The sequence below is a fragment of the Mustela erminea genome, chromosome 1, assembly GCF_009829155.1.
Source record: "Mustela erminea isolate mMusErm1 chromosome 1, mMusErm1.Pri, whole genome shotgun sequence".
Taxonomy (NCBI): Eukaryota; Metazoa; Chordata; class Mammalia; order Carnivora; family Mustelidae; genus Mustela; species Mustela erminea.
Genome location: NC_045614.1, coordinates 20,648,632 through 20,673,588, shown reverse-complemented (window position 1 = coordinate 20,673,588; position 24,957 = coordinate 20,648,632). Strand labels below are relative to the sequence as shown.

Sequence of the window (24,957 nt, the reverse complement as noted above, 5' to 3'; positions counted from 1 at the left end):
GTCCAATTATTTAATTTTCCAGAAGTGAAAATAAAGACTAAGAGAGTTTCAATGTATAGAGCCAGTGAATGTCCTTTGCTAAACTAAAAGAAACAACTACTAAGTAAAAATGATCAAAGCTTGATGGAGAATATAACAATGTCTTTTCATCACTAAAGAGAAGCTTTGATCAGGTACAAACTCTGTAAGAACTGAGTTAACATAAATGTAACTGAAATGCCCAAATGATATTCATACTTACTCATTACCCCAGTCCAGGCGCACGGTGATATGCCGCTTAACCTCCCGCACCTGATCCTGAGTAAGGTGACCAGACAGTAGCTGCCTTCGAAGGTCAATAAGTTCATTCATCACATGGCGTAGCTTGTAGAAAAGATCTACTTTGTGTTTCTGAAAGGGCATTTTTGGTGTTGGATGAAATGAAAAAGGGATATGGAAAGAGAATGAAAAAAGAAAGAGAAATAGTTAAACTATGAAAAGTGTTCATTTCTCTAAACCTCTAAAAAAGGCAATGTAAAGAGGAGCATATTTAAGAATCTTAAAACAAAGTCCTTAGTTTCTACTGTGTAAAAATCTCTATATAATGACATATAATGAGTAATATAATTGATCTGGATCATGCAAAGTACCATTTATCTCTACTCCATTCTGGACAATTCATTTTCCAGTAAATTGGAGTTACTAAACGTAAACAGAACAGAAAGTTAAACAGGAACCTAGAGCTGTTCCCTCTGTCAGAAGTTCCTATGTATAATATCTCTGATTTCTCTAAGAGGGATACTCAAGTTGGGGAGGGCAGAGAGAGAATCCCTTGCCCTACTTTGAAGGAACAAAGGTTTCAATAAAAAGCCACAGTCTCTGGAGTAACATTCACTCCAGGTTTCCAGGCCTCATCCAGTTTTAATTAGCTTTTGTAAACAATATGTGTCCCTAGTGTCACAGATTTCTACTCTTTTAAGTTTAACAAAAAGTGTCACCTTATAAGAGTTAAGTAGAAACATCTTAATGAATTTAATTATGGCTATCATAGGGGTTTCAAACTTTATAGGTAAAAAAATGTAAAAGCCATGACAGTTGATGCTTGAGGAAAAAGATTTACTTAAGAATATAGATTTTAAAACTAAAGTCTTATTTTCACAAGTGCAATCTTGATTTAGAAATGTTGGGTTTCTGTTTCTGTTATAGAGAAGCATGATTTTATATGATAATTAAAAGTCTTAGGATGTAATTTAATTACAAAGAATACTCTTTGAGGTCAGATCAACCTGTACCATAGGGTTAGGAAAGCCTCTACCTGGAAATTCCCCTAAAAAGACCCTTGCCAAAATAAGCTTAAGTAAAGTAACTATAAATAAAATTAATAATAAAGCAAACCACAAACTTGCAGAATCAGCTAATATACTTAGGTGGCAGTGATCTTATAATTAAAACATTCAGGACATCATGCTACTTAGAAATCATCTAATGGAGCATGAGACCTTTAAAGGCCCAACTCATAGAGAAATTATTTTTAAGTAGAAGACCTTAGGAATCATGCACTCTAATGACATCATTTCAAATAGCATGTGGTCCTTTCTTCACTTGATGATCACACAGAGAAAAGTTAAGTACCTTGATGGCACACAAGGCCTAAGAAAATTATATCATCTGGAAAATTGAGATCTTAAGGTAAGCAATAAAGGCAATGTGGTCTTTGCTTCCAAGACATGCATTTTTGATAAAACAGGGCCACCTATCTAAGTTTAAAATAGAAAGTTATTTTCCCATCAAACCATACACACATTGCATACACACATAAGCATTTATTCATTCACTTGATTTACAAATGCTTATGGAGCACCTGATGGGCGCTATCACTTTGTTGTGATCCAAAGACCCTACTTCGTGGTTTCATTCTAGAGAGCAGAGATGGACCAGAGACAAATACATAATGGTGGTGATAAGTTCCAAAAAGAAAATTAAAGCAGAGTGGAGTCAGAAGGTGGCCAGTGGTGGATTCACTGGGGCATGGGGGCAGGTACTGCTTCAGGTAGGGTGGTCAGGGAAAGACTTCTTTAGAAATAGAACTTTAAGTAGGAAGCTGAATGAAATAAGGGGACAGCATTTCGGAAAACTGGGGAGTTTATTACACTGTTAACTAATTGGAATTCAAATGAAAACTTGAAAAAAAAATGAAATTTTAGAGGCAAAAGAAACAGCAAGAACAAATGCCCTGCTGTGGAAGTGAACTTGGCATGTTCATGGAAAACAGAGAGGTCAGTGCACCTGCAGCAACTTGAACAAGAGGGGAGAGTGGTGGTGATTCAGTCAGAGAGACAACAGGGACCAGATTAGGCAGGACCTTTATGTAAGCCATGTGAAAGAGTTAGGCTTTCATTCCAAGCAAGATAGGAAGCCACTGGAGATAGGGAGCAGAAGACTGATGTGATAGGACTTAAAGCTTGAAAGCATCACTCTGAGTGAAAATAGACCATGAAAAAGCAAAGAGGAAAGCAGGGGATCCAGTCAGAAAGCTATTTATTACAACAATCAACAGGATGACAGTTGATTAGAGAAAGATAAGAATGGTAATGTAAAACTTTGAGGACTTGGAGATTAGACATGTTTTGTACGTAGAGCTATTGGGACCTGCTGATGGATTAGATGTGGGATATGAATGGAGACAAGGATTACTCTTTTTGCCTGGCCTGGGGAGCATGTCTGGAGGAGGGAAACAAGGTTCAATTTGGACATGCTAGGTTTGACATTGAGTTCCGACATTTACAGGCCAGGAAAGCGAGGAGTATCTAGCACAGGAAACTAAGAAGGAAAAAGCAGTGAGATGACAGGAAAAGCAGTAGTGTATTAAATATAATAGGATTTTAAGGGAAGACTGTCAAATGCACTGAGAGGTTAAATAAAATCTCTATTTAATTTAATTTATTTATATTTATTACTAAGAGTTAGCCACTGTATCTGGCATTGTGGTGGCCATCCTTGACTTCTATAAGGGCAGTTTTTAATTCAAGAGTAATGGGAGAGAAGGGAATGGGAATAGAGTACAGACAGCTCTTTTGCAGAATTTTCACTAACTGTAAGCACAGAAATGAGGTAGTAGAACAGTGTTGTGCGATCAGGGAAGCTTTGTTTTTGTTTTTGTTTTTGTTTTTGATTTTTTTTAAATTATTTTTCTTTTTTTTCTTTTTTTTTTTTTTATTTCCAGCATAACAGTATTCATTATTTTTGCACCACACCCGTGCTCCATGCAATTCGTGCCCTCTATGAGACAAAATTTCTGGCTATTTTTATGCTGAAGGGAATGATTTAATAAAGAGAAAAAATTTGATGATACAGGTGTTAAGTCCTTTAGTAGCCAAGAAGAGATGGGTCCCAGGTCAAAAGGAAGGCTCTGTTTAGGCTGACTAGTCTATATATTGTCATAGAGGAGACACAAACAATTCAGATAACGGCACAGGCATTTGGGATATTGGGTGACAGGAGAACTAAATTTTTCCTCTGGGTGCCTTATTCTCAAGAAAATAAGAAGTAAGTTAATCAGTTGAGAGTGAATAGGGTGGGAGGGGTTGTTGGAGATTTGAGAATAGAGAAGATGTAAAACAGTTTCAGAGGGAGTAGTAACACAATCTCAGCAGGAGATAGGTAGTTCAACTGACAGATGATTTTGGGATTTGTGAACACTAATTAAAAGTGTAGTTGTGTGTATTTTTTTAAGCCAAGTATAATGATTATATTGATAACAAAAGATAAATATGTATGTAGATATATGTATGTGTATGCATGTACATCTATGCACAAATACACACATGCACATACACAAAATATTTATGTAACATATACATGCACACATATACAATAATGATGCCAGAATATACTAATATAGTCTTTTAAAGAATTAAACAGTCATTTATTAATGAAGAGTTTTTAACAGATTATACTGTCCAAAGATGACTACAATTCCTCCCACGTACTATTCTGCAAAAATGTGACCCTCACACTCCTCCAGTATGAGATGGAATCTGTTTCTTCACACTTTTGAATCTGGGCAGTCCCTGGGAATGCTCTAACCTATCAAACACAAGCCCAGGGAGCTAAAGGTAGTTCTACAAGCAGCCCTTCACTTGTCTGGCAGCTTCAGCCTCCTAACCCTTGGAATACACACTCCTTCTGGGAGGTTCTCTCTCAGAATCCAGCTATCCTGCTGTGAAAAGCAAATGTTGCATGGAGAGGCCACAAGGAGACACTCACTGGAGGGTAAGCTGTCCCAGCTGTATGAGTGAGCCATCTTAGCTGCTGTGCCTAGCCCAGTAGAACCTTCAGGGGACTGCAGCTCCTACCTAAATCTGACTGCCACAGAATGAGAAACCCTATGTGAAATCTACCCAACTGTGCTCATTCTATCCAAAAAGTATGAAATATAATAAATAATACTAAGGTTTAGGATAGTTTGTCATGTAGATAATCGGAAAAACTGTACAGTATTTTTTCCAAATAGAAAAATCAGATATTATTTCTAATTATATGAAGCCGGGAATGCTAACCCTGCACTAAGAATGAAATGGGTCACATAATGAGAAAGTAGAACAATTATTACAACCAATGCAGTGTTAATTTCTTTCTCCAGTCCAACCTAACAACCTCTTTGACCAGAGGCTTAGCACTCGAGGTTGCTCCACCAGCGCCACTATGACACCACACTGCACTCTTGTATCTGCTACCAGCAGATACAATCTGCTACTCCAATCAAGGGGAGCTATCTGGAGCAACCAGCCGCAGAGCACACAATTTACCTAGGATCACCTGACACCACAGGATAGCTGAATGCCCCCCTCAGGCTGAACAATCCTATTCTATTGGGGATCCTGCTCCTCAGTAGATTAAAATAACAGTACAATTAGGTTGATGGTAAGGTTTAACTTTCCTGCACAATCATTCCTAGTTCCTGTCAAGCTAAAATAAAAGCAGGAAAACTTAAAAAGAAAAAGAACAAAAAGAATAAAGAAATCTATAGTCCATCTTAGCAACATGCTCAGCCTCTCCAAAAGCTCTATAGTCTAATATTTGTCAAGAACAGTCACAGAATGTTTGGGAAGTATATTGAACAGTCAGCAGAAACTATAAATTTAGAATAATTAAACTACTCTGCAACTACATGCCAAGCAGAATTTGCCTCATCACTGTGAAAGAATCTCTGGAACTCTTCAGGAAAAAAAATGTAAGTTTTAGTTTTCCTGATTTTATTTTTTTAAGATTTTATTTTATTATTTTTAAAGATTTTATTCATTCATTTGAGAGGAAGAGAGAGAACATGAGGGGAGGGGAGAAGGAGAAACAGATTTCCCACAGACCATGGAGCTTTACACAATAAGAGGCTCAATCCCAGGACGCTGAGATCATGATCTGAACTGAAGAAAAGATGCTTACCCAACTGAGCCCACCCAGGTGCCCCGTAATAGTCCTGATTTTAGAATTATTTTTACTAAACTGCTTGTAACTCAATGTGGAAAGAAAGGCTGTGCTGCAATGATGCTTCTCAGTTAGTACAGGAGCAAAGCTGTTGAGTGCCCATCACCAAGTATGCTAGGTTTATGTTAAATTTATACCTGTACAAAGACTGGTTAATACATGCTAATGAAAGATTATGAAAATCAAATTTAAAAATTATATCAAAAGTACTACTATCCTGAAAAAGAACAAATGTCCTGCCATGAGTACTAAAAAATTTAGGAAAATTTTGAAAACCAATTTTAAGTTTTTAAAATTTTTTTATTATGTTCAGTTAACCATCATTAGTTGTTTTTTTTTAATTATTTCTTTTCAGCGTAAGAGTATTCATGGTTTTGCACCACACCCAGTGCTCCATGCAATCTGTGCCCTCCCTAATACCCACCACCTGGTTCCCCCAACCTCCCACCCCCCACCCCTTCAAAACCCTCAAGTTGTTTTTCAGAGTCCACAGTCTTTCATGGTTCATCTCCCCTTCCAATCATTAGTTTTTGATGTAGTGTTCAGTGATTCATTAGTTGTGTGCGACACCCAGCGCTTATCACAACACATGCTCTCCTTAATACTCATCACCCAGTTACCCTATCCCATCACCCTCTCCCTTCTGTAACCCTCAGTTTGATTCCTAGAGTCCAGACCAATTTAATGGTAGTTAAACACTGCATCTAAAGCTCAAGTTGTTAAGAGCAGATTCCCCATCTCTTTCCATTTTGTTTTACTTCTTACACATTCTTTTATTTATATATGGGGAGATGGCTTGTTTTCTCACTTTATTGTTTGAAAACAAACAAATTATTAAGAACTTGAGTTTAGGGACACCTGGGTGGCTCAGTTGGTTAAGTGTCTGCCTTCGCCTTAGAACATGAGCCTAGCTAGGGTCCTGGGATTGGAGCTCTGCATGAGGCTCCTTGCTCAGCGGGGAGTCTGCTTCTCCCTCTCCCTCTGCCTCTCTACCCGATCCTGCTCTCTCATTCTCTCTCTCAAATAAATACATTAACAATCTTGAAAAAAAAAAAAAACCTCCAGTATTTTTTAATCCCTGCTAAATAAAGTCTCTTATCATGAAGTAACCTCTAATCCTACTCAAACTGTTTACATTATACATTGGAGCTCTAGAAGTCATCCCAGTGTAATATAAAAATATCTAAAATGTAGTACTTGCAACCCCAATGACTCCTCTGCCAAAAATATCTTTAAGCCCAGGAATTTAGACTGTCATTTTAGGTTGTTCCACAACATAGCTGGGCAAAGCTTGAAATTGAGTTCAAAAGAAATTTCTGTGAAACAAAATAGTATCTAAGTCCAAGCTATTTCACAATGATCTTGAAGTACATATTTGAAAGAAATAAAAATGCAAAGCAGCAATGTGGAACTTCTTTTTAACCTGTTCACAAATATGGGGGTGTACCTAATACAATCTATTTGCCTGGCATATGTGTTTATTCCTCCACCTCTGAGGGGCCAGGATATCTTTCTCAGCCCAATCCGTTCTCAACCCAAACATATCCTCCCTCACAGACTTAAAGATAACCAAAATGACACCCTTTGTAGTGTCAATCTTCTTTCATAACACAAGTATTTGCAGGAGAGCTAAGACTTTAGAAAATTCTTTCTACTTTAGTTTAAATAAGCTGATCATATTCTTTCCCTAGAGCAGGTAAGAATCTTGATAAGAAGGGAACAAAGTCAAGTGAAAGGTAAAGAAATTATTAGTGATACCAAAATCAGAGATGGCAGTTGCTGATGTCAAGGGCACCCATTCACAATGCTGAACAGGGTGAATTTACCTGATAGTGGGCTGGGGACAGCTCAGGCATTCTCAGGCTCATAGGTAGCCATTCTACACAAGACAGAACAAACCTCTGCTTAACAACAGCATTTAATCTTTCCCCTGGAGACACCTTTTCTTACATATAGAGACCAATAATAAACCAGCTCCAGTCTTCCCCATGTACAATTATTCCTTCCTTCAAATGCTGAAGATAAAAGCTGCAAAGTAGCAACTTGGCAGAAAATAAAAGACTGAAAACTGAGGTCTGGGGACAAGGAGGGAGGAATACAGTTGGGGAGGGTGAGAGGGTTGGAGGGAAATCAAGAAGAACCAAGTCTATTATCTATACAGAAAGACTCAGGGATTGGAGATCCCAGGAACCCCTGAAAGTGTGTGTTTGTGTGTGTGTGTGTGTGGGTCTGAAGTGTGTACCTGGGGAATGGAAACAGAACTGGTTATAAGTCTATTGAAAGTCTTTAAGACTCTTAACTATAGAGAACAAACTGATGATTACCAGAGAGGAAGTGGGTGGGGGATGGGTGAAATAAGTGATGGGGATTAAGAAGTGTACTTGCTGTGATAAGCACCTGGTGCTATTATGGAAGTGTTGAATCATTAAATTGTACAAATAAAACTAATATTACACTGTATATTAACTATCTAGAATTTCAATAAAAAATTAAAAACAAAAAGATGAAATAGAGTTTTCTAAAGTAAAAAAATTAAAGAGTCTATTTTTTTCTATTAAAAAATAAAAGTCTGTAAGACCTTCACTTCCTTATCCCTAACTCTATTCTGCCAGGCTTTCTCCTCTGAATACCTTTTTCTTTTTCTTTTTTTTTTTAATTTTTAAAAATTTTAATAAACATATAATGTATTATTAGCCCCAGGGGTACAGGTCTGTGAATCGCCAGATTTACACACTTCATAGCAGTCACCGTATCACATACCCTCCCCAATGTCTATAACCCCACCACCCTCTCCCTACCCCTTCCCCCCAGTCACCCTCAGTTTGTTTTGTGAAAGTAAGAATCTCTTATGGCTTGTCTCCCTCCCAATCCCATCTTGTTTCATTTATTCTTTTCCTACCCCACCAAATCCCCCATGTTGCATCTCCACTTCCTCATATCAGGGAGATCATATGAGACGAGATCGGGCGCGTTCAGGGTGGTATGGCCGTAGACGGGAGATCATATGATAGTTGTCTTTCTCTGATTGACTTATTTTGCTAAGCATAATACCCTCTACTTCCATCCACATCGTCGCAAATGGCAAGATTTCATTTCTTTGGATGGCTGCATAGTATTCCAAATGGCAAGATTTCATTTCTTTGGATGGCTGCATAGTATTCCAGTGTGTGTGTGTGTGTGTGTGTGTGTGTGTGTGTACACACACATACCACATCTTCTTTATCCATTCATCTGTTGATGTACATCTAGGTTCTTTCCATACTTTGGCTATTGTGGACATTGTTGCTATAAACATTCGGGTGCACGTGCCCCTTCAGATCACTATGTTTGTACCTTTAGGGTAAATACCCAGTAGTGCAATTGCTGGGTTGTAAGGTAGCTCTATTTTCAACTTTTTGAGGAAACTCCATGCTGTTTTCCAGAGTGGTTGCACCAGCTTGCATTCCCAACAATAGTGTAGGACAGTTCCCCTTTCTCCGCATCCTCGCCAGCATCTGTCATTTCCTGACTTGTTAATTTTAGCCATTCTGACTGGTGTGAGGAGGTATCTCATTGTGGTTTTGATTTGTTGAATACCTTTTTCCATGTAATAATTTACTCTCTACAGTGGTTGAAGCAATGTCTATACATTGGAGGCACCAAACAGAACTGATGATGTTCAATGTAGGGAAATTAAGTAAAGATTATGTAGTAAACAATGGGACCCCTGGTTCCCTTCCCAAATGAAGTCCCAAAATGCAGACAGCCAGGCTTATACCTTCCTAGGAAGGAATATGCAATATTTCTCACTAGGAAAAAATTTGGCCCAGAGGAAAAGACTCAGAAATACTGATAGTTGCTCTCCTTCTCCCACAAAAATTCAGCTCCTCTTTGATCACCTATAGTAATGTCCACTGGTTAGTCAATACTAGCACCATTCACAGAGCTTTCTGGTAACTCTTTAATGCCTCATTCTTAAATATAAATAGAAAAGAATAGCATATAATGAACTAAATTTACAACATGAAGAGACCAAAACAATCAGAAAAATAGAAACTGGAGAAACAGAAACAATGTGAGAAGTAAAAGAAAATCTCAAAAAAGCAATAATTAGTATTTTCAGAGAGCACAGAGATTACACTACATACATGAAATGAGAAGAGGATTTAATGGGAAAGGAGAAAAAGATCCAGAGCCCAGAAGAACTTTTGGAAGTTAAAGATAAGATTGATGTAATTTAAAGCAAAACTCAGTAAAACTGATAGATTAGAAAGTTGAGGAATTCTGCCAGAAAATAGAACAAAAAAAGCAATACAATGGATAAATTGGGGAGAAAACTAATGAACCATTTCAGGATGTCTAATTCTAATAAAGAATTATAGGAAGCAAAATCTACGGAGACAGATGGGAAGAAACTGTCAAGGAACTAATACAAAACATGTTCCAGGACTAAAGGAAATGAGTTTCTATGATGATAGAACTTACTGAGTAGTCAGCATAATCAAGGGAAAAAGATCTAAGACAAACTGTTGTTTATTTATTTTTTTTTGAGAGAGAGAGACAGTGAGAGAGAGCATGAGCGAGGAGAAGGTCAGAGGGAGAAGCAGACTCCCCATGGAGCTGGGAGCCTGATGCGGGACTCGATCCTGGGACTCCGGGATCGTGACCTGAGCCGAAGGCAGTCGTCCAACCAACTGAGCCACCCAGGCGTCCCTAAGACAAACTGTTGTAAAACTGCAGAAAAATGGGAACAAAGACATGATCCTAGAATCTTTCCTGAAAAACAACTTGGTCAATAAAGGAGTCTGGAACTAGAATGACATTGGACTTGTCAAAAAACAACACTGGAAGCTAAAACATAATGAAAGAACGTTTTTAAAACTTCTGTAGTTTATTTGTAACCAAGAATTTTATATCAAGCCAAACTATCAACCAAACTAAGGGTAAGGGCATTTCAAGTGTGCAAAATTTTAAAAAAATTCTCCATATACTTTTCTCAGGAAGCTACACAGATAATGATTCATCAAATTAGGAAGTTAATAAAGAATTAAGATGACATTGATTTAATCTGGGAGACAGAGGGACCTAGGAAAGAGGCAAAGAAAATTGTAAGGCCAATTTAACACAGGAGGTTGGAAGGTTCCAGACAAGGTATCACTGAGAAAAAAATTAAACTGGTAAATTACCTAAAGTGTTTGAACATACTCAAAGGAGATTTTCATTTCTGCCAGAAGGTTAAGACTTTGAAAACAGAGGAAACAAAACAAATGAAAAGAGAAACAATTATTAACTACAAAAAAAAAAAAAAAAAGTTATACATGAAAGGAAACATCACCGTAGTTCACTGTGTGACTCAGGTGTGAAAGTAGTTATAAAGGCATAGTGGTAATTACATTTTGATTCAGCACCCACAACAAAATGGTAAGGTAACTATTTAGTAAATCTTGGAGGAGGGAAGAGTATATACATATGGAAAAGAACATTGAGAACCTAATTTCTCATCTTATATACTAGGAGATCATGAAATGATACCTAAAATAGAAAAAAATATATATATTAAAAGAATATTGTTTAGAAATATGAACTGTCAGAAGAAATAGCTAAAAGAACTGTATAAAACATGTATGCAGTGGGAATCAGGAATGGGGAGAGATAGGGCCTAGAACTACTATTTTCCATTTAAAGCCCAGTTGTCTTTAATACATGATTTTAAAAACCATATATACATATATCTTTGATATTTTTTAAAAGATGAAATTAAATAACCCGTACCATAAAAGGTCCTCCTATACCCTCTACCCCAAGTGGATTGCTCTGAGTCACAAAATTAAGCTGAGTCTCAATCCAGCCTTCACCAATGTTTATTATTTTATTATTTTAAATATTAACAAATAAAACCAAACATGAAATAATGCAGTGATCCCCTGTCAGAATCAACAAAAAGGCAATACCATTTATATATCTCCTTCCCAGAGTAGATGAGAAAGGAAACACATTCCACAGCGGAATGCCCCAGAGAAAGCTTGTCTCTTGACTACAGCATAGTATCTGTTCATTCACAGCCTTTACACTCTAGTGACAGTACATACAAGGCAGGAATGATAGCAGCTACCCTGCCAACCAAGCCTTCAGGATATGACTCACCCTGCTGCAGCAAGGGAAGAGAAAAGGCAAAAAGTGCACATTTGCATCCAGTTATCTAGAGATGCATCACAAACAGTATTTTCACATCAGGCCATAATCCCAAAGGCATAATGGTATTGTGTTGTGCTAAGTCCTACCCCTGTTTGCTCTAGCCCTTTTAGATGACTCTGTCTTACCTACCAAATAAACAAAACAGTTGGAAACTTTAATCAAAAAACACAAACTATTTATTCCCTACCCCCACCTTTACTATTTACCCCTCAGGTTTATGACCATTAAAACCACTGTGAAATTTATCCATACAATCTTCTGCCTTCCTACTACTGAATCTTGCTCTTGAGTTTCATAATTCTTTAACATAGAGACAATATACCATAGGGGGTAAGGGTATTGGTTCTGGAGTCAGAATGTGTGGCCTTCTGCTTCAACCTTGTCAACTGTGGTGTCTCAGGCAAATTTACTAAACTCCTTGACTTTGGTTACTTCATCATTTTAACAAAAACAACAAAAAGAGAGCATTTCTCTGGGGTTGTTACAGGTATTAACTGTGCCTGGAACTTAGTAAGTGCTCTTAAGTATACAAGCGATTCTTGTCCCCCCTCCAAAAGATACTCTGCCCTGGTCTTGGCTCCCAAACATCACCAAAGCTTCCAAATATGCTTCCAAAATATGACCATGACACCTCTGCTGGGAGACTATGTCTGGCCTTTGCCCTGGAATCTTACCATGTGCATATCCCTAATAATAATCCTTTTCAACCTCCTACAGCTACCCATAGTCCTGTTTGTATCCTTTTGTTTTGTCTTATTTTAGTTACTTATGTATATAGCTTTCAAAAATTATTGTTTACTTTTGCCTGCTTTTAAAAATTTTTATATGAAGAAGTTTTATATCTTCAATGAGATGAACCTTTACTTTTGAAGAATATGCTATTCTGAATAAGGTAGACAGAAGCTATTTACAATTTTTTTCTTCAAAAATATGAGAAACAATTTAAGCATTAAATTAAATTAAATTTAATTTAATTTAATTAAGATAAGTACTAGGTTTGACCCCACTGGGCCACCATCTGACTGTTGCATCACGAAGTATAAAACCAAAAATTTAATAAAAAATAAAGCATTTTCAATTAAGTTATTCTCATTAAAATGTATGTGGTTATATATAACATTTAATACCATAATTCTCTGACTCTGATATATCAATGACATACTACTGATGGTATTTACTGAACAGAATGTTGGTTTTAAACTACATAAAATTATTATTTAATCTTTCTGATGTTTAAAATTTATTTGTACTGATTTTACATGTTTAACATAACAATATAAATGTATATAGTTTACAGGTAAGTATATGTGTGTGTGCACACACGTGCATGTTAAAAGAAAATATTTTCATGGTTTATGGTACACAATAAAAATAAAGTTTGGCTTATTCTTCTCATGAAACAAGATGGGATTGGGAGGGAGACAAACCATAAGTGACTCTTAATCTCACAAAACAAACTGAGGGTTACTGGGGGAGGGGGGGGGGGGGGGTGGGGGGGGGGGGGGGTGGGAGAGGGGGGTGGGGTTATGGACATTGGGGAAGGTATGTGCTTTGGTGAATGCTGTGAAGTGTGTAAACCTGGCGATTCACAGACCTGTACCCCTGGGGATAAAAATATATTATATGTTTATAAAAAATAAAAAATTTAAAAAAAAGTTTAGAAACCAGTACTCTAAATCACACAAACAGGTATACCCAGCCCTCTACATTATTCAAAGCAGCCACCCTGTGCGCCTCCTAATTTTTTGTAATTTCCAGGCTGGTAGAGAGAAGAGAAGAGGTAACTCCACTTCTTTCTATCAGCACAGCTCCATTTCTTTAATAAGGATCAAAAGATTAAGACTCGGAGTAGGAGATGAACTGTAAGAGACTATGGACTCTAGGAAACAAAGTGAGAGTTTTAGAGGGGATGGGGGGGGTTGGGAATGGGTTAGCCCAGTGATGGGCATTATGGAGGGCACATATTGCATGGAGCCCTGGGTGTTATATGCAAACAATGAATCTTGGAACACTACATCAAAAACAAATAACGTACTGTATGGTGACTAACATAACATAATAATAATTTTTAAAAGACTAAGACTCACAAATAGTAATGCAAAGGTGTGTTACCTAGGCAAGGTTATCTGGCTCACTAGAAAGATCCCTCCAAGGGGAGGTGAACCATAAGAGACTATGGACTCTGAAAAACAATCTGAGGGATTTGAAGTGGTGGGGGGTGGGAGGTTGGGGGAACCAGATGGTGGGTATTAGAGAGGGCACAGATTGCATGGAGCACTGCATGTGGTGCAAAAACAAGGAATACTGTTATGCTGAAAAATTAAAAAAAAAAAAAAAGAAAAAAAGAAAGATCCCTCCAAGAAGATAATTATGTGGTAAACTCACAACTATCCATGGTCTGGCTCATAGCACTGATACACTTTTTGACCATGTACTAGAGTTGAATAGACTAAGAATAATGACCAACCCTAATAAAATTTCTTTAGGGACTTATTTATAAAAGCAAAATTACAAGCAAACTGCTAAAAGCAATATATTATGAAAAGTTTGCTGATAAATTTATTTGTAAATTTTTAATTACACTGTAATTAACATACAGTGTTGTATTACTTTCAGGTGTATGATATAATGATTCAACAATCTATACATTTCTCAGTGCTCATCACGATAAAAATACTCTCAATCCTCTACATGTATTTCAACCTTCTCTCTACTCACCTTCCCTTTAGTAAGCACCAGTTTGTTCTCTATATTTAAGAATCTTTTTCTTTGTCTTCTTTTCTTTGTTTGCTTAGTTCCTTAAATTCTACATATAAGTGAAATCATATGTTATCTTTCTCTGACTGACTTATTTCACTTAGTATAATACTTTCTAGATCCATCCATGTTGTTGAAAATGGCAAGATTTCATTCTTTATTATGGCTGAGTAATATTCCATTTTGTGTGTATGTATGTATATATGAATATACATATATAAATATAAATATATACTCATATAAACACACACACACACACACACACCCCACATCTTCTTTATCCATTCATCAGTCAATAAACACTTGGGTTGCTTCCCTCTCTTAGCTATTGTAAATAATGCTGCTATATCAGTGTCATTTGCGAATATTTTCTCCCATTCTGTGGGTTGCCTCTTCGTTTTGTTGACTTTTTCCTTTGCTGTGCAGAAGCTTTTGATCTTGATGAAGTCCCAAAAGTTCATTTTCGCTTTTGTTTCCTTTACCTTTGGAGACATGTCTTGAAAAGAAGTTGCTGTGGCTGATATAGAAGAGGTTACTGCCTATGTTCTCCTCTAGGATTTTGATAGATTCCTGCCTCACACTGAGGTCTTTTATCCATTTCAAGTTTATCTTTGTGTATGGTGTAAGAGAATGGTTGAGTTTCATTCTTCTATACATAGCTCTCCAATTTTCCCAGCACCATTTATTGAAGAGATTGTCTTTTTTCCACTGTATATTCTTTCCTGCTTTGTCAAAGATTATTTGACCATAGAGTTCAGGGTATGTATCTGGGCTCTCTACTCTGTCCCACTGGTCTATGTGTCTGTTTTTGTGCTAGTACCACACTGTCTTGGTGATCACAGCTTGAAATCAGGCAACATGTAGCCCCCAGTTTTGTTTTTCTTTTTGAACATTTCTTTAGCAATTCAGGATCTCTTCTGGTTCCATACACATTTTAGTATTGTTTGTTCCAGCTTTTCGAAAAATGCCAGTAGAATTTTGATTGGGATGGCACTGAAAGTATAGATGGCTCCAGGCAGTATAGAAATTTTAACAATGTTTATTCTTCTGATCCATGAGCATGGAATGTTCTTCCATCTTTTTGTGTCTTCTTTATTTCATGAGTGTTCTGTGGCTGATATCCAAGATCTATAAAGCACTCCTCCAACTTAACCCTCAGAAAACAGATAATCACTTCAAAAAATGGGCAGAAGACATGAACAGACACTTCTCCAATGAAGACATACAAATGGCTAACAGACACATGAAAAAATGTTCATCATCATTAGCCATCAAGGAGATTCAAGTCAAAACCACATTGAGATGCCACCTTACACCAGTTAGAATGGTAAAAGCTAATAAGACAGTAAACACAAGTGTTGGAGAGGATATGGAGAAAGGGAAACCCTCTTACACTGTTGGTGGGAATGCAAGTTGGTGCAGCCAATTTGGAGAACAGTGTGGAGAGTCCTCAAGAAATTAAAAATAGAGCTACTCTATGACCCAGCAATTGCACTACTGGGTATTTACCCCAAAGACACAGATGTAGTGAAAAGAAGGGCCATATGTACACCAGTGTTCATAGCGGCAATGGCCACAGTCACCAAACTGTGGAAAGAACCAAGATGCCCTTCAACAGACAAATGGATAAGGAAGATATGGTCCATATATACAATAGAGTATTATGCCTCCATCAGAAAGGATGAATACCCAACTTTTGTATCAACATGGACGGCACTAGAGATTATGCTGAGTGAAATAAGTCAAGCAGAGAGAGTAAATTATCATATGGTTTCACTTACTTGTGGAGCATAATAACATGGAGGACATTAAGAGATGGAGAAGAGAAGTGAGTTGGGAGAAATCGGAGGGGGAGACAAACCATGAGAGACTGCGGACTCTGAGAAACAATCTGAGGGTTTTGGAGGGGAGAAGGGTGGAGGGTTGGGTGAGCCCGGTGGTGGGTATTATGGAGGGCACGTATTGCATGGAGCACTGAGTGTGGAGCATAAGGAACGAATTTTGGAACACTGAGAAAAAATAAAATAAAAAAAATAATGCTTTCCATAGTTTGGCTATTGTGGACATTGCTGCTATAAACATTCGGGTGCATGTGCCCCTTTGGATCACTACGTTTGTATCTAGATGTCCATCAACAGATGAATGGATCAAGAAGATGTGGTATATATACACAATGGAATACTATGCAGCCATCAAAAGAAATGAAATCTTGCCATTTGCGACAACATGGATGGAACTAGAGCATATCATGCTTAGCGAAATAAGTAAAGCAGAGAAAGACAACTATCATATGATCTCCCTGATATGAGGAAGTGGTGATGCAACATGGGGGCTTAAGTGGGTAGGAGAAGAATAAATGAAACAAGATGGGATTGGGAGGGAGACAAACCATAAGTGACTCTTAATCTCACAAAACAAACTGAGGGTTGCTGGGGGGAGGGGGTTTGGGAGAAGGGGGTGGGATTGTGGACATTGGGGAGGGTGTGTGCTTTGGTGAGTGCTGTGAAGTGTGTAAACCTGGTGATTCACAGACCTGTACCCCTGGGGATAAAAATATATGTTTATAAAAAAAATAAAAAAATTAATTAATAAAAAAAAATAATAATGCTGCTATAAACATAGGGTTGCACATATCTTTTTTGAATGAGTGTTGCCATATTCTTTGGGTAAATACCCAGGAGTGGAATTATTGGTTCATATGGTATTTTAATTTTTAATTTTTTGAGAAACCTCCGTACTGTTTTCCATAATGAGTGCATCAAATTACATTCTCACCAAGAGTACAGGAGGTTTCCCATCCCTCTGTATCCTTGCCAACACTTGTTACTTCTTGTCTTTTTCATTTTAGCCACTCTGACAGGTGTGAGGTGATATCTCATTGTGATTTTGATTTGCATTTCCCTGATAATCAGTGATATTGAGTATCTTTTTTAAAAATTTCTTTTCAGCATAAGAGAATTCATTGTTTTTGCACCACACCCAGTGCTCCATGCAATACTTGCCCTCCATAATACCCACCACCTGGCTCCCCCAACCTCCCACCCCCCCGCCCCTTCAAAACCCTCAGGTTGTTTTTCAGAGTCCATGGTCTCTCATGGTTCATCTCCCCTTCCAATTTCCCTCAACTCCCTTCTCCTCTCCATGGACTGGAAGAGATTATGCTGAGTGAGTCAATTATCACATGGTTTCACTTATTTGTGGAGCATAACAAATAGCATGGAGGAAATGGGGAGTTAGAGAGGAGAAGGGAGTTGGGGTAAATTGGAAGGGGAGGTGAATCATGAGAGACTATGGACTCTGAAAAACAATCTGAGGGGTTTGAAGTGGCGGGGGGGTGGGAGGTTGGGGTACCAGGTGGTGGGTATTGGAGAGGGCACGGATTGCATGGAGCACTGGGTGTGGTGAAAAAATAATGAATACTGTTATGCTGAAAATAAATAAATTTAATTTTAAAAAATAAAATAAAAGGGGAAAAAAGAAAAAAAAAAGCAGAATCAGAGTTGTAAATATGGAGAACAAGCTGATGGCTGTCAGAGGGGTAGGAAAAATGGTTTGAGAGATACAGGCTTCCAGTTATGAAATGAATAAGCTGTGGGAATAAAAAGCATAACTAAAGGAGTATAATCAATGATACTGTAATAGAACTGTTTGGTGGCAAATGGTTAGCTACGGTGGCAGGCATAGCATAAAATATGGAGAAGTTGAATTACTATGTTGTACATCTGAAACTAATGTAACATTGTGCGTCAAGTATAATAAACTTTAAAAAAAATTATCAATTTTCACTTTGTACACTTTAAATACCTTACAGTTTTGTCAATCATACCTCAATGAAGCTGTAAAACAAAACAGAACAAAAAACACTGGGTGTGGTGCATAAACAATGAATTCTGGAACGCTGAAAAGAAATACAATAAAATAAAATGGAAAAAAAGAAGTAAAATATACAACAATAATAGAAAAATTAGAAGGGAATATTAAATGTATTCTGATGTAAGTATCTTATATAGGGTTCTGATACAGTGTGCATAAATTGTATGTCATTACATGCAGCATATTCTAGTGCAAGGTTCTTAAATAAAAGTTCTTACATATTATAGATTCTGGATGCTAGTCCTTTATCAAGTGTCCTTTGCAAATACTTCTCCTATTCCATAGATGGACTTTTAGTATTATTGATTGTTTCCTTCACTGTGCAGAAGTTTTATTTTGATGAGGTCCCAATAATTCATTTTTGCTTTGTTTCCCTTGCCTCCATAGATGTATCTAAGTTGGAAGTTGCTGCAGATGAGGTCAAAGAGGTTGCTGCCTGTGTTTTCCTCTAGAATTTTTTTTTTTTAAGAAAACTATTTCAGCTGCATAAAAATCTTTTTTTATTATTTATTATTTTTTAAAATTTCTTTTCAGCCTAACAGTATTCAATAATTTTGATGGATTCCTGTCTCACATTTAGGTCTTTCATCCATTTAAAATTTATTTTTGTGCTTGGTGTAAGAAAACGGTCCACTTTTTTTTTTTTTTTTACTATTTATTTTTTATTATGTTATGTTAGTCACCATACAGTACATTTTTAGTTTTTGATGTAGTGTTCCATGATTCATTGTTTTCGTATAACAGCCAATGCTCCATGCAGTCTGCATGTGGCCTCCAGTTTTCCCAGCACCATTTGTTGAAGAGACTGTCTTCTTTCCATTGGATATTATTTTTTTTTTTAATTTTTAAAATTTTATTTATTTATTTGACAGACAGAGATTACAAGTAGGCAGAGAGGCAGTCAGAGAGAGGAGGAAGCAGGCTCCCTGCTGAGCAGAGAGCCCGATGCGGGGCTCAATCCCAGGACCCTGGGATCATGACCTGAGCCGAAGGCAAAGGCTTTAACCCACTGAGCCACCCAGGCGCCCCTCCATTGGATATTCTTTTCTGCTTTGTCAAAGATTAGTTGACCATATAGTTATGGGTCTGTTTCTGGGTTCTCTGTTCTGTTTCATCGATCTATGTGCCTGTTTTTATGCCAGTACCATAATGCCCTAATGATTATAACTTTGTAATGCCGCTTGAAGTCTAGCATTGTGATGCCTCTTGCTTTGCTTTTTTAACCTTTCTTTGGCTATTCAGGATCTTTTCTGGTTCCGTATAAATTTTAGGATTATTTGTTCTATCTCTGTGAAAAATGCTGGTGTTATTTTGATAGGGATTGCATTGAATGTGTAGACTGCTTTGGGTAGTATAGATATTTTAACAATATTTGTTCTCCCAATCCATGAGCATTTTTTTGATTTTTCCATTTCTTTGTGTCTTCCTCAATTTCCTTCATAAGTGTTTTTTATTTTTTTTATTTTTTATAAACATATATTTTTATCCCCAGGGGTACAGGTCTGTGAATTGCCAGGTTTACACACTTCACAGCACTCACCAAAGCACATACCCTCCCCAATGTCCATAACCCCACCCCTCTGCTCCCCACCCCCCTTCCCCCAGCAACCCTCAGTTTGTTTTGTGAGATTAAGAGTCACTTATGGTTTGTCTCCCTCCCAATCCCATCTTGTTTCATTTATTCTTCTCCTACCCACTTCATAAGTGTTCTATAGTTTTCAGCATATAGATCTTTCACCTCTTTGGTTAGGTTTATTCTTAGGTATCTTATAGTTTTGGTGCAATTGTAAATGAAATCAGCTTCTTTTTTAAAAAAAATTTATTTATTTTCAGCATAACAGTATCATTATTTTTTCACCACACCCAGTGCTCCATGCACCTCTATAATACCCACCACCTGGTATCCCAACCTCCCCCCGCCCGCCACTTCAAACCCCTCAGATTGTTTTTCAGAGTCCATAGTCTCTCATGATTCACCTCCCCTCCCAATTTCCCTCAACTCCCTTCTCCTCTCTAACTCCCCTTGTCCTCCATGCTATTTGTTATGCTCCACAAATAAGTGAAACCATATGATAATTGACTCTCTCTGCTTGACTTATTTCACTCAGCATAATCTCTTCCAGTCCCGTCCATGTTGCTACAAAAGTTGGGTATTCATCCTTTCTGATGGAGGCATAATACTCCATAGTGTATATGGACCACATCTTCCTTATCCATTCATCCGTTGAAGGGCATCTTGGTTCTTTCCACAGTTTGGCGACTGTGGCTATTGCTGCTGTAAACATTGGGGTACAGATGGCCCTTCTTTTCACGACATCTGTATCTTTGGGGTAAATACCCAGGATTGCAATGGCAGGGTCATAGGGAAGTTCCATTTTTAATTTCTTGAGGAATCTCCACACTGTTCTCCAAAGATGCTGCACCAACTTGCATTCTCACCAATAGTGTAAGAGGGTTCCCCTTTCTCCACATCCTCTCCAACACATGTTGTTTCCTGTCTTGCTAATTTTGGCCATTCTAACTGGTGTAAGGTGATATCTCAATGTAGTTTTAATTTGAATCTCCCTGATGGCTAGTGATGAACATTTTTTCATGTGTCTGATAGCCATTTGTATGTCTTTATTGGAGAAGTGTCTGTCCATATCTCTTTCTGCTGCTTCATTATTGGTGTATAGAAATACAACAAAATTCACTGACTTTATAACCTGTGATTTTACTGAATTCATGTATTAGTTCTAGCAATTTTTTTGATGTTTGATTTTTTAAAATTTCTTTTGTGTTCCAGAATTCATTGTTTATGCACCACACCCAGTGCTCCAAGCAGTACATGCCTTCCATAATCTAGCAATTTTTTAAATGAAGTCTTTCAGGTTTTCTACATAGAGTATCATGTTGTCTGTGAAGAGGGAAAGTTTGATTTCTTCCTTGACAATTAGGCTGCCTTTTATTTCTTTTAGTTCTCTGATTGCTGAAGCTAGGACTTCCAGTACTCTGTTGAACAAGAGTGGTGAGAGTGGACATTCCTGATGTGTTCCTGACCTTAGGGGAAAAGCTCTGTTTTTCCCCCATTGAGGATGATACTAGCTGTGGGTCTTTCGTATGTGGCCTTATAATGTTGAGGTATGTTCTTTCTATCCCTACTTTCTTAAGAGTTTTTTTTTTAATCAAGAAATGATGCTGTATTTTGTCAAATGTTTTTTTCTACATCTATTGAGAGGATCATATGGTTCTTATTCTTTCTCTTATTAATGTGATGCATCCTGTTAATTGTTTGATGGATACTGAACCACTCCTGAAGCCCAGAAATAAACCCACTTGATCATGGTGAATAATCCTTTTAATGCACTGTTGGGTTCAATTAGCTAGTATCTTATTGAGAACTTTTGTATCCATATTCATCAAAATCAACACCCCCCAAAATAAATAATCTAGCTAAGAAATGGGAAGAAGACATGAATAAACATTTCTCCAAAGAAGACATACAAATGGCTAACAGATACATGAAAAAATACTCAACATCATTTGACATCAGCAAAACACAAATTAAAACCACAATGAGATACCACCTCACACCAGTCAGAATAACTAAAATTAACAACTCAGAAAACAACAGGTGTTGACAAAGCTGTAGAGAAAGGAGAACCCTTTCACATTGTTGGTGGGAATACAAACTGGTACAGCCACTCTGGAAAACAATACAGAAGTTCCTCAAAAAGTAAAAAATAGAAGTATCTTATGACCCAACAATTGCACTACTAGTTATTTATCCAAAGGATAAAAAAGTGCTGATGTGAAGGGCCACATGCACCCCAATGTTTATAGCAGTATTATCAACAATAGCCAAATTATGGAAAGAGCTCAAATGTCCACTGACTGATAAATGGATAAAGAAGATGTTATATATACACATGCATATATATATATATATATATATATATATATATATATTTCTCAGCCATCAAAAAGAATGTATTCTTGCCATTTGCAATAATGTAAATGGAACTAGAGTGTATTATGCTAAGCAAAGTAAATAGCCAGAGAAAGACAAATATGTAATTTCTTTCAGATATGGGATTTAAGAAACAAAACAGATGAACACAGTGGAAAGGAAGGAAAAATAGGATAAAAATAGAGAGGTAGGCAAACCAGAAGAGACTCTATAGTTAAGAAAACAAACTGAGGGTTGCTTGAGGGGAGGTGGGTAGGAAGGTGGGCTAACAGGTGATGGGTATTACAGAAGGTACTTTTTGGGATGAGCACTGGGTATTATATGTAAGTGAGCACTGTGTGTTATATGTAAGTGATCAATCATTAAATTCTACTCCTGAAATCAGTAATATACTACATGTTAACTAATTTGAATTTAAATTGAAAATAAAAAAAGAAAGTTCTTATATATTATATTTTAAAAAGTCAATCTCAGAAAAAGAGTTGAATAATTATTGCTTGGTGGAGTGGGTGGGGAACATGGGGAGATGTTGATCACAGGGCCCAAATTTACTTATAAGATGAGTAAGCTCTGGAGATCTAATATACAGCATGATGCCTATAGTTGGTAATACTATATTGTATATTTAAAATTTGCTAAGCCAGCTTTTCCCCTAAGGTCAGGAACATGGCAGGGATGTCCACTATCACCACTGCTATTCTACATAGAACTAGAAGTCCTAGTCTCATCAATCAGACAACAAAAAGAAATAAAAGGCATGTGAATCAGCAAAGAAGAAGTCAAACTCTTACTCTTTGCAGATGATATGATACTTTACCTGGAAAACCCAAAAGACTCCACCCCAAAACTGTGAGAACTCAAACAGGAATTCAGTAAAGTGTCAGACATAAAATTAATGCACGGAAATCTGTTGCATTTCTATACACCAACAACAAGACAGAAGAAAGAGAAATTAAGGAGTCAATCCCATTTACAATTGCACCCCAAACCATAAGATATCTAAGAATAAATGTAACCAAAGAGGCAAAGAATCTGTACTCAGAAAACTATAGAATACTCATGAAAGTAATTGAGGAAGACACAAAGAAATGGAAAAACGTTCCATGCGCATGGATAGGAAGAACAAATATTGTGAAAATGTTCATGCTATCTAGAGAAATCTACACATTTAATGCAATCCCTACCAAAATACCACCAACTTTTTTTCAAAGAAATGGAACAAATAAAACTAAAATTTATATGGAACCAGAAAAGACCCTGAATAGTCAGAGGAATGTTGAAAAAGAAAACCAAAGTTGGTGGCATCACAATTCCGGACTTCAAGCTCTATTATAAAGCTGTAGTCACCAAGACAATATGGTACTGGCACAAAAACATAGATCAGTGAAACAAAGTAGAGAGCCCAGAAATGGACCTTCAACCCTATGGTCAACTAATCTTCGAAAAAGCAGGAAAGAAGTCTAATGGAAAAAAATCTCTTCAACAAATGGTGTTGGGAATATTGGACAGCCACATGAAGAAAACTGAAACTGCACCATTTCCTTACACCACACACAAAAATAGACTCAAAATGCATGAAGGACCTCAATGTGAGAAAGGAATCCATCAAAAGCCTTGAGGAGAACATAGGCAGCAACCTCTCCCCCCTCAGTCACAGCAATTTCTTCCTAGAAACATTGCCTAAGACAAGGGAAGCAAGGACAAAAATGAACTATTGGGACTTCATCAAGATCAAAAGCTTTTGCACAGCAAAGGAAACAGTCAATAAAACCAAAAGAAAGATGACAGAACGGGAGAAGATATTTGCAAATGACATATCAGATAAAGGGCTAGTATCCAAAATCTATAAAGAACTTATCAAACTCAATACCCAAAGAACAAATCATCCTATCAAGAATTGGGCAGAAGACATGAACAGACATTTCTGCAAAGAAGACATCCAGATGGCCAACAGACACATAAAAAATTGCCCCACATCACTCGGCATCAGGGAAATACAAATCAAAATCTCAGTGAGATACCACCTCACACCACGCAAAATGGCTAAAATTAACAAGTCAGGAAATGACAGGTGTTGGCAAGGATGTAAAGGGGAACCTCCGATACTGTTGGTGGGAATGCAAGCTGGTGAAGCCACTCTGGAAAACAGCATGGCGGTTCCTCAAAAAGTTGAAAATAGAGCTACCCTAAGACCCAGAAATTGCACTACTGAGTATTTACCCCAGAGATACAAATGTAGTGATCCAAAGGGGCATATGACTTGAATGTTTATAGCAGCAATGTCCACAATAGCCAAACTATGGAAAGAACCTTGATGTCCATCAACAGATGAATGGATAAAGAAGATGTAGTATACACACAGGAATACTATGTAGCCATGAAAAAACACCCCAAAATCTTGCCATTTGCAATGACATGGATGGGACTAGAGGCTATTATGCTAAGTGAAGTAAGACAGAGGAAGACAATTATCATATGATCTCACTGATATGAGGAATTTGAGAAACAAAATGGAGGATCATAGGGGAAGGGAAAGAAAAATGAAAAACAAGATGAAACCAGAAGGGGAGACAAACCATAAGAGACTCTTAATCTCAGGAAATAAACTGAGGGTTGCTGGAGCGGAGAGGGGTGGAAAGGATGGGGCGATTGGGTGATGGACATTGGGGAGAGTATGTGCTATGGTGAGCACTGTGAATTGTGTAAGACTAATGACTTACAGACCTGTATCCCTGAAATAA

The 24,957-nt window shown here is 37.3% G+C and overlaps 1 protein-coding gene across 6 annotated transcripts in view; it reads right to left on the bottom strand.

The window, feature by feature from the left end:
• DOCK3 (dedicator of cytokinesis 3) overlaps window positions 1-24,957 on the bottom strand; it is a 562,865-nt gene that overhangs the window by 204,922 nt on the left and 332,986 nt on the right. For all 6 annotated transcript variants that reach the window (XM_032320930.1, XM_032320975.1, XM_032320941.1 and 3 more), the window contains exon 6: window positions 242-390. In XM_032320930.1, the coding sequence (XP_032176821.1) occupies window positions 242-390 (149 nt within the window). The remainder of the gene's footprint in view (window positions 1-241; window positions 391-24,957) is intronic.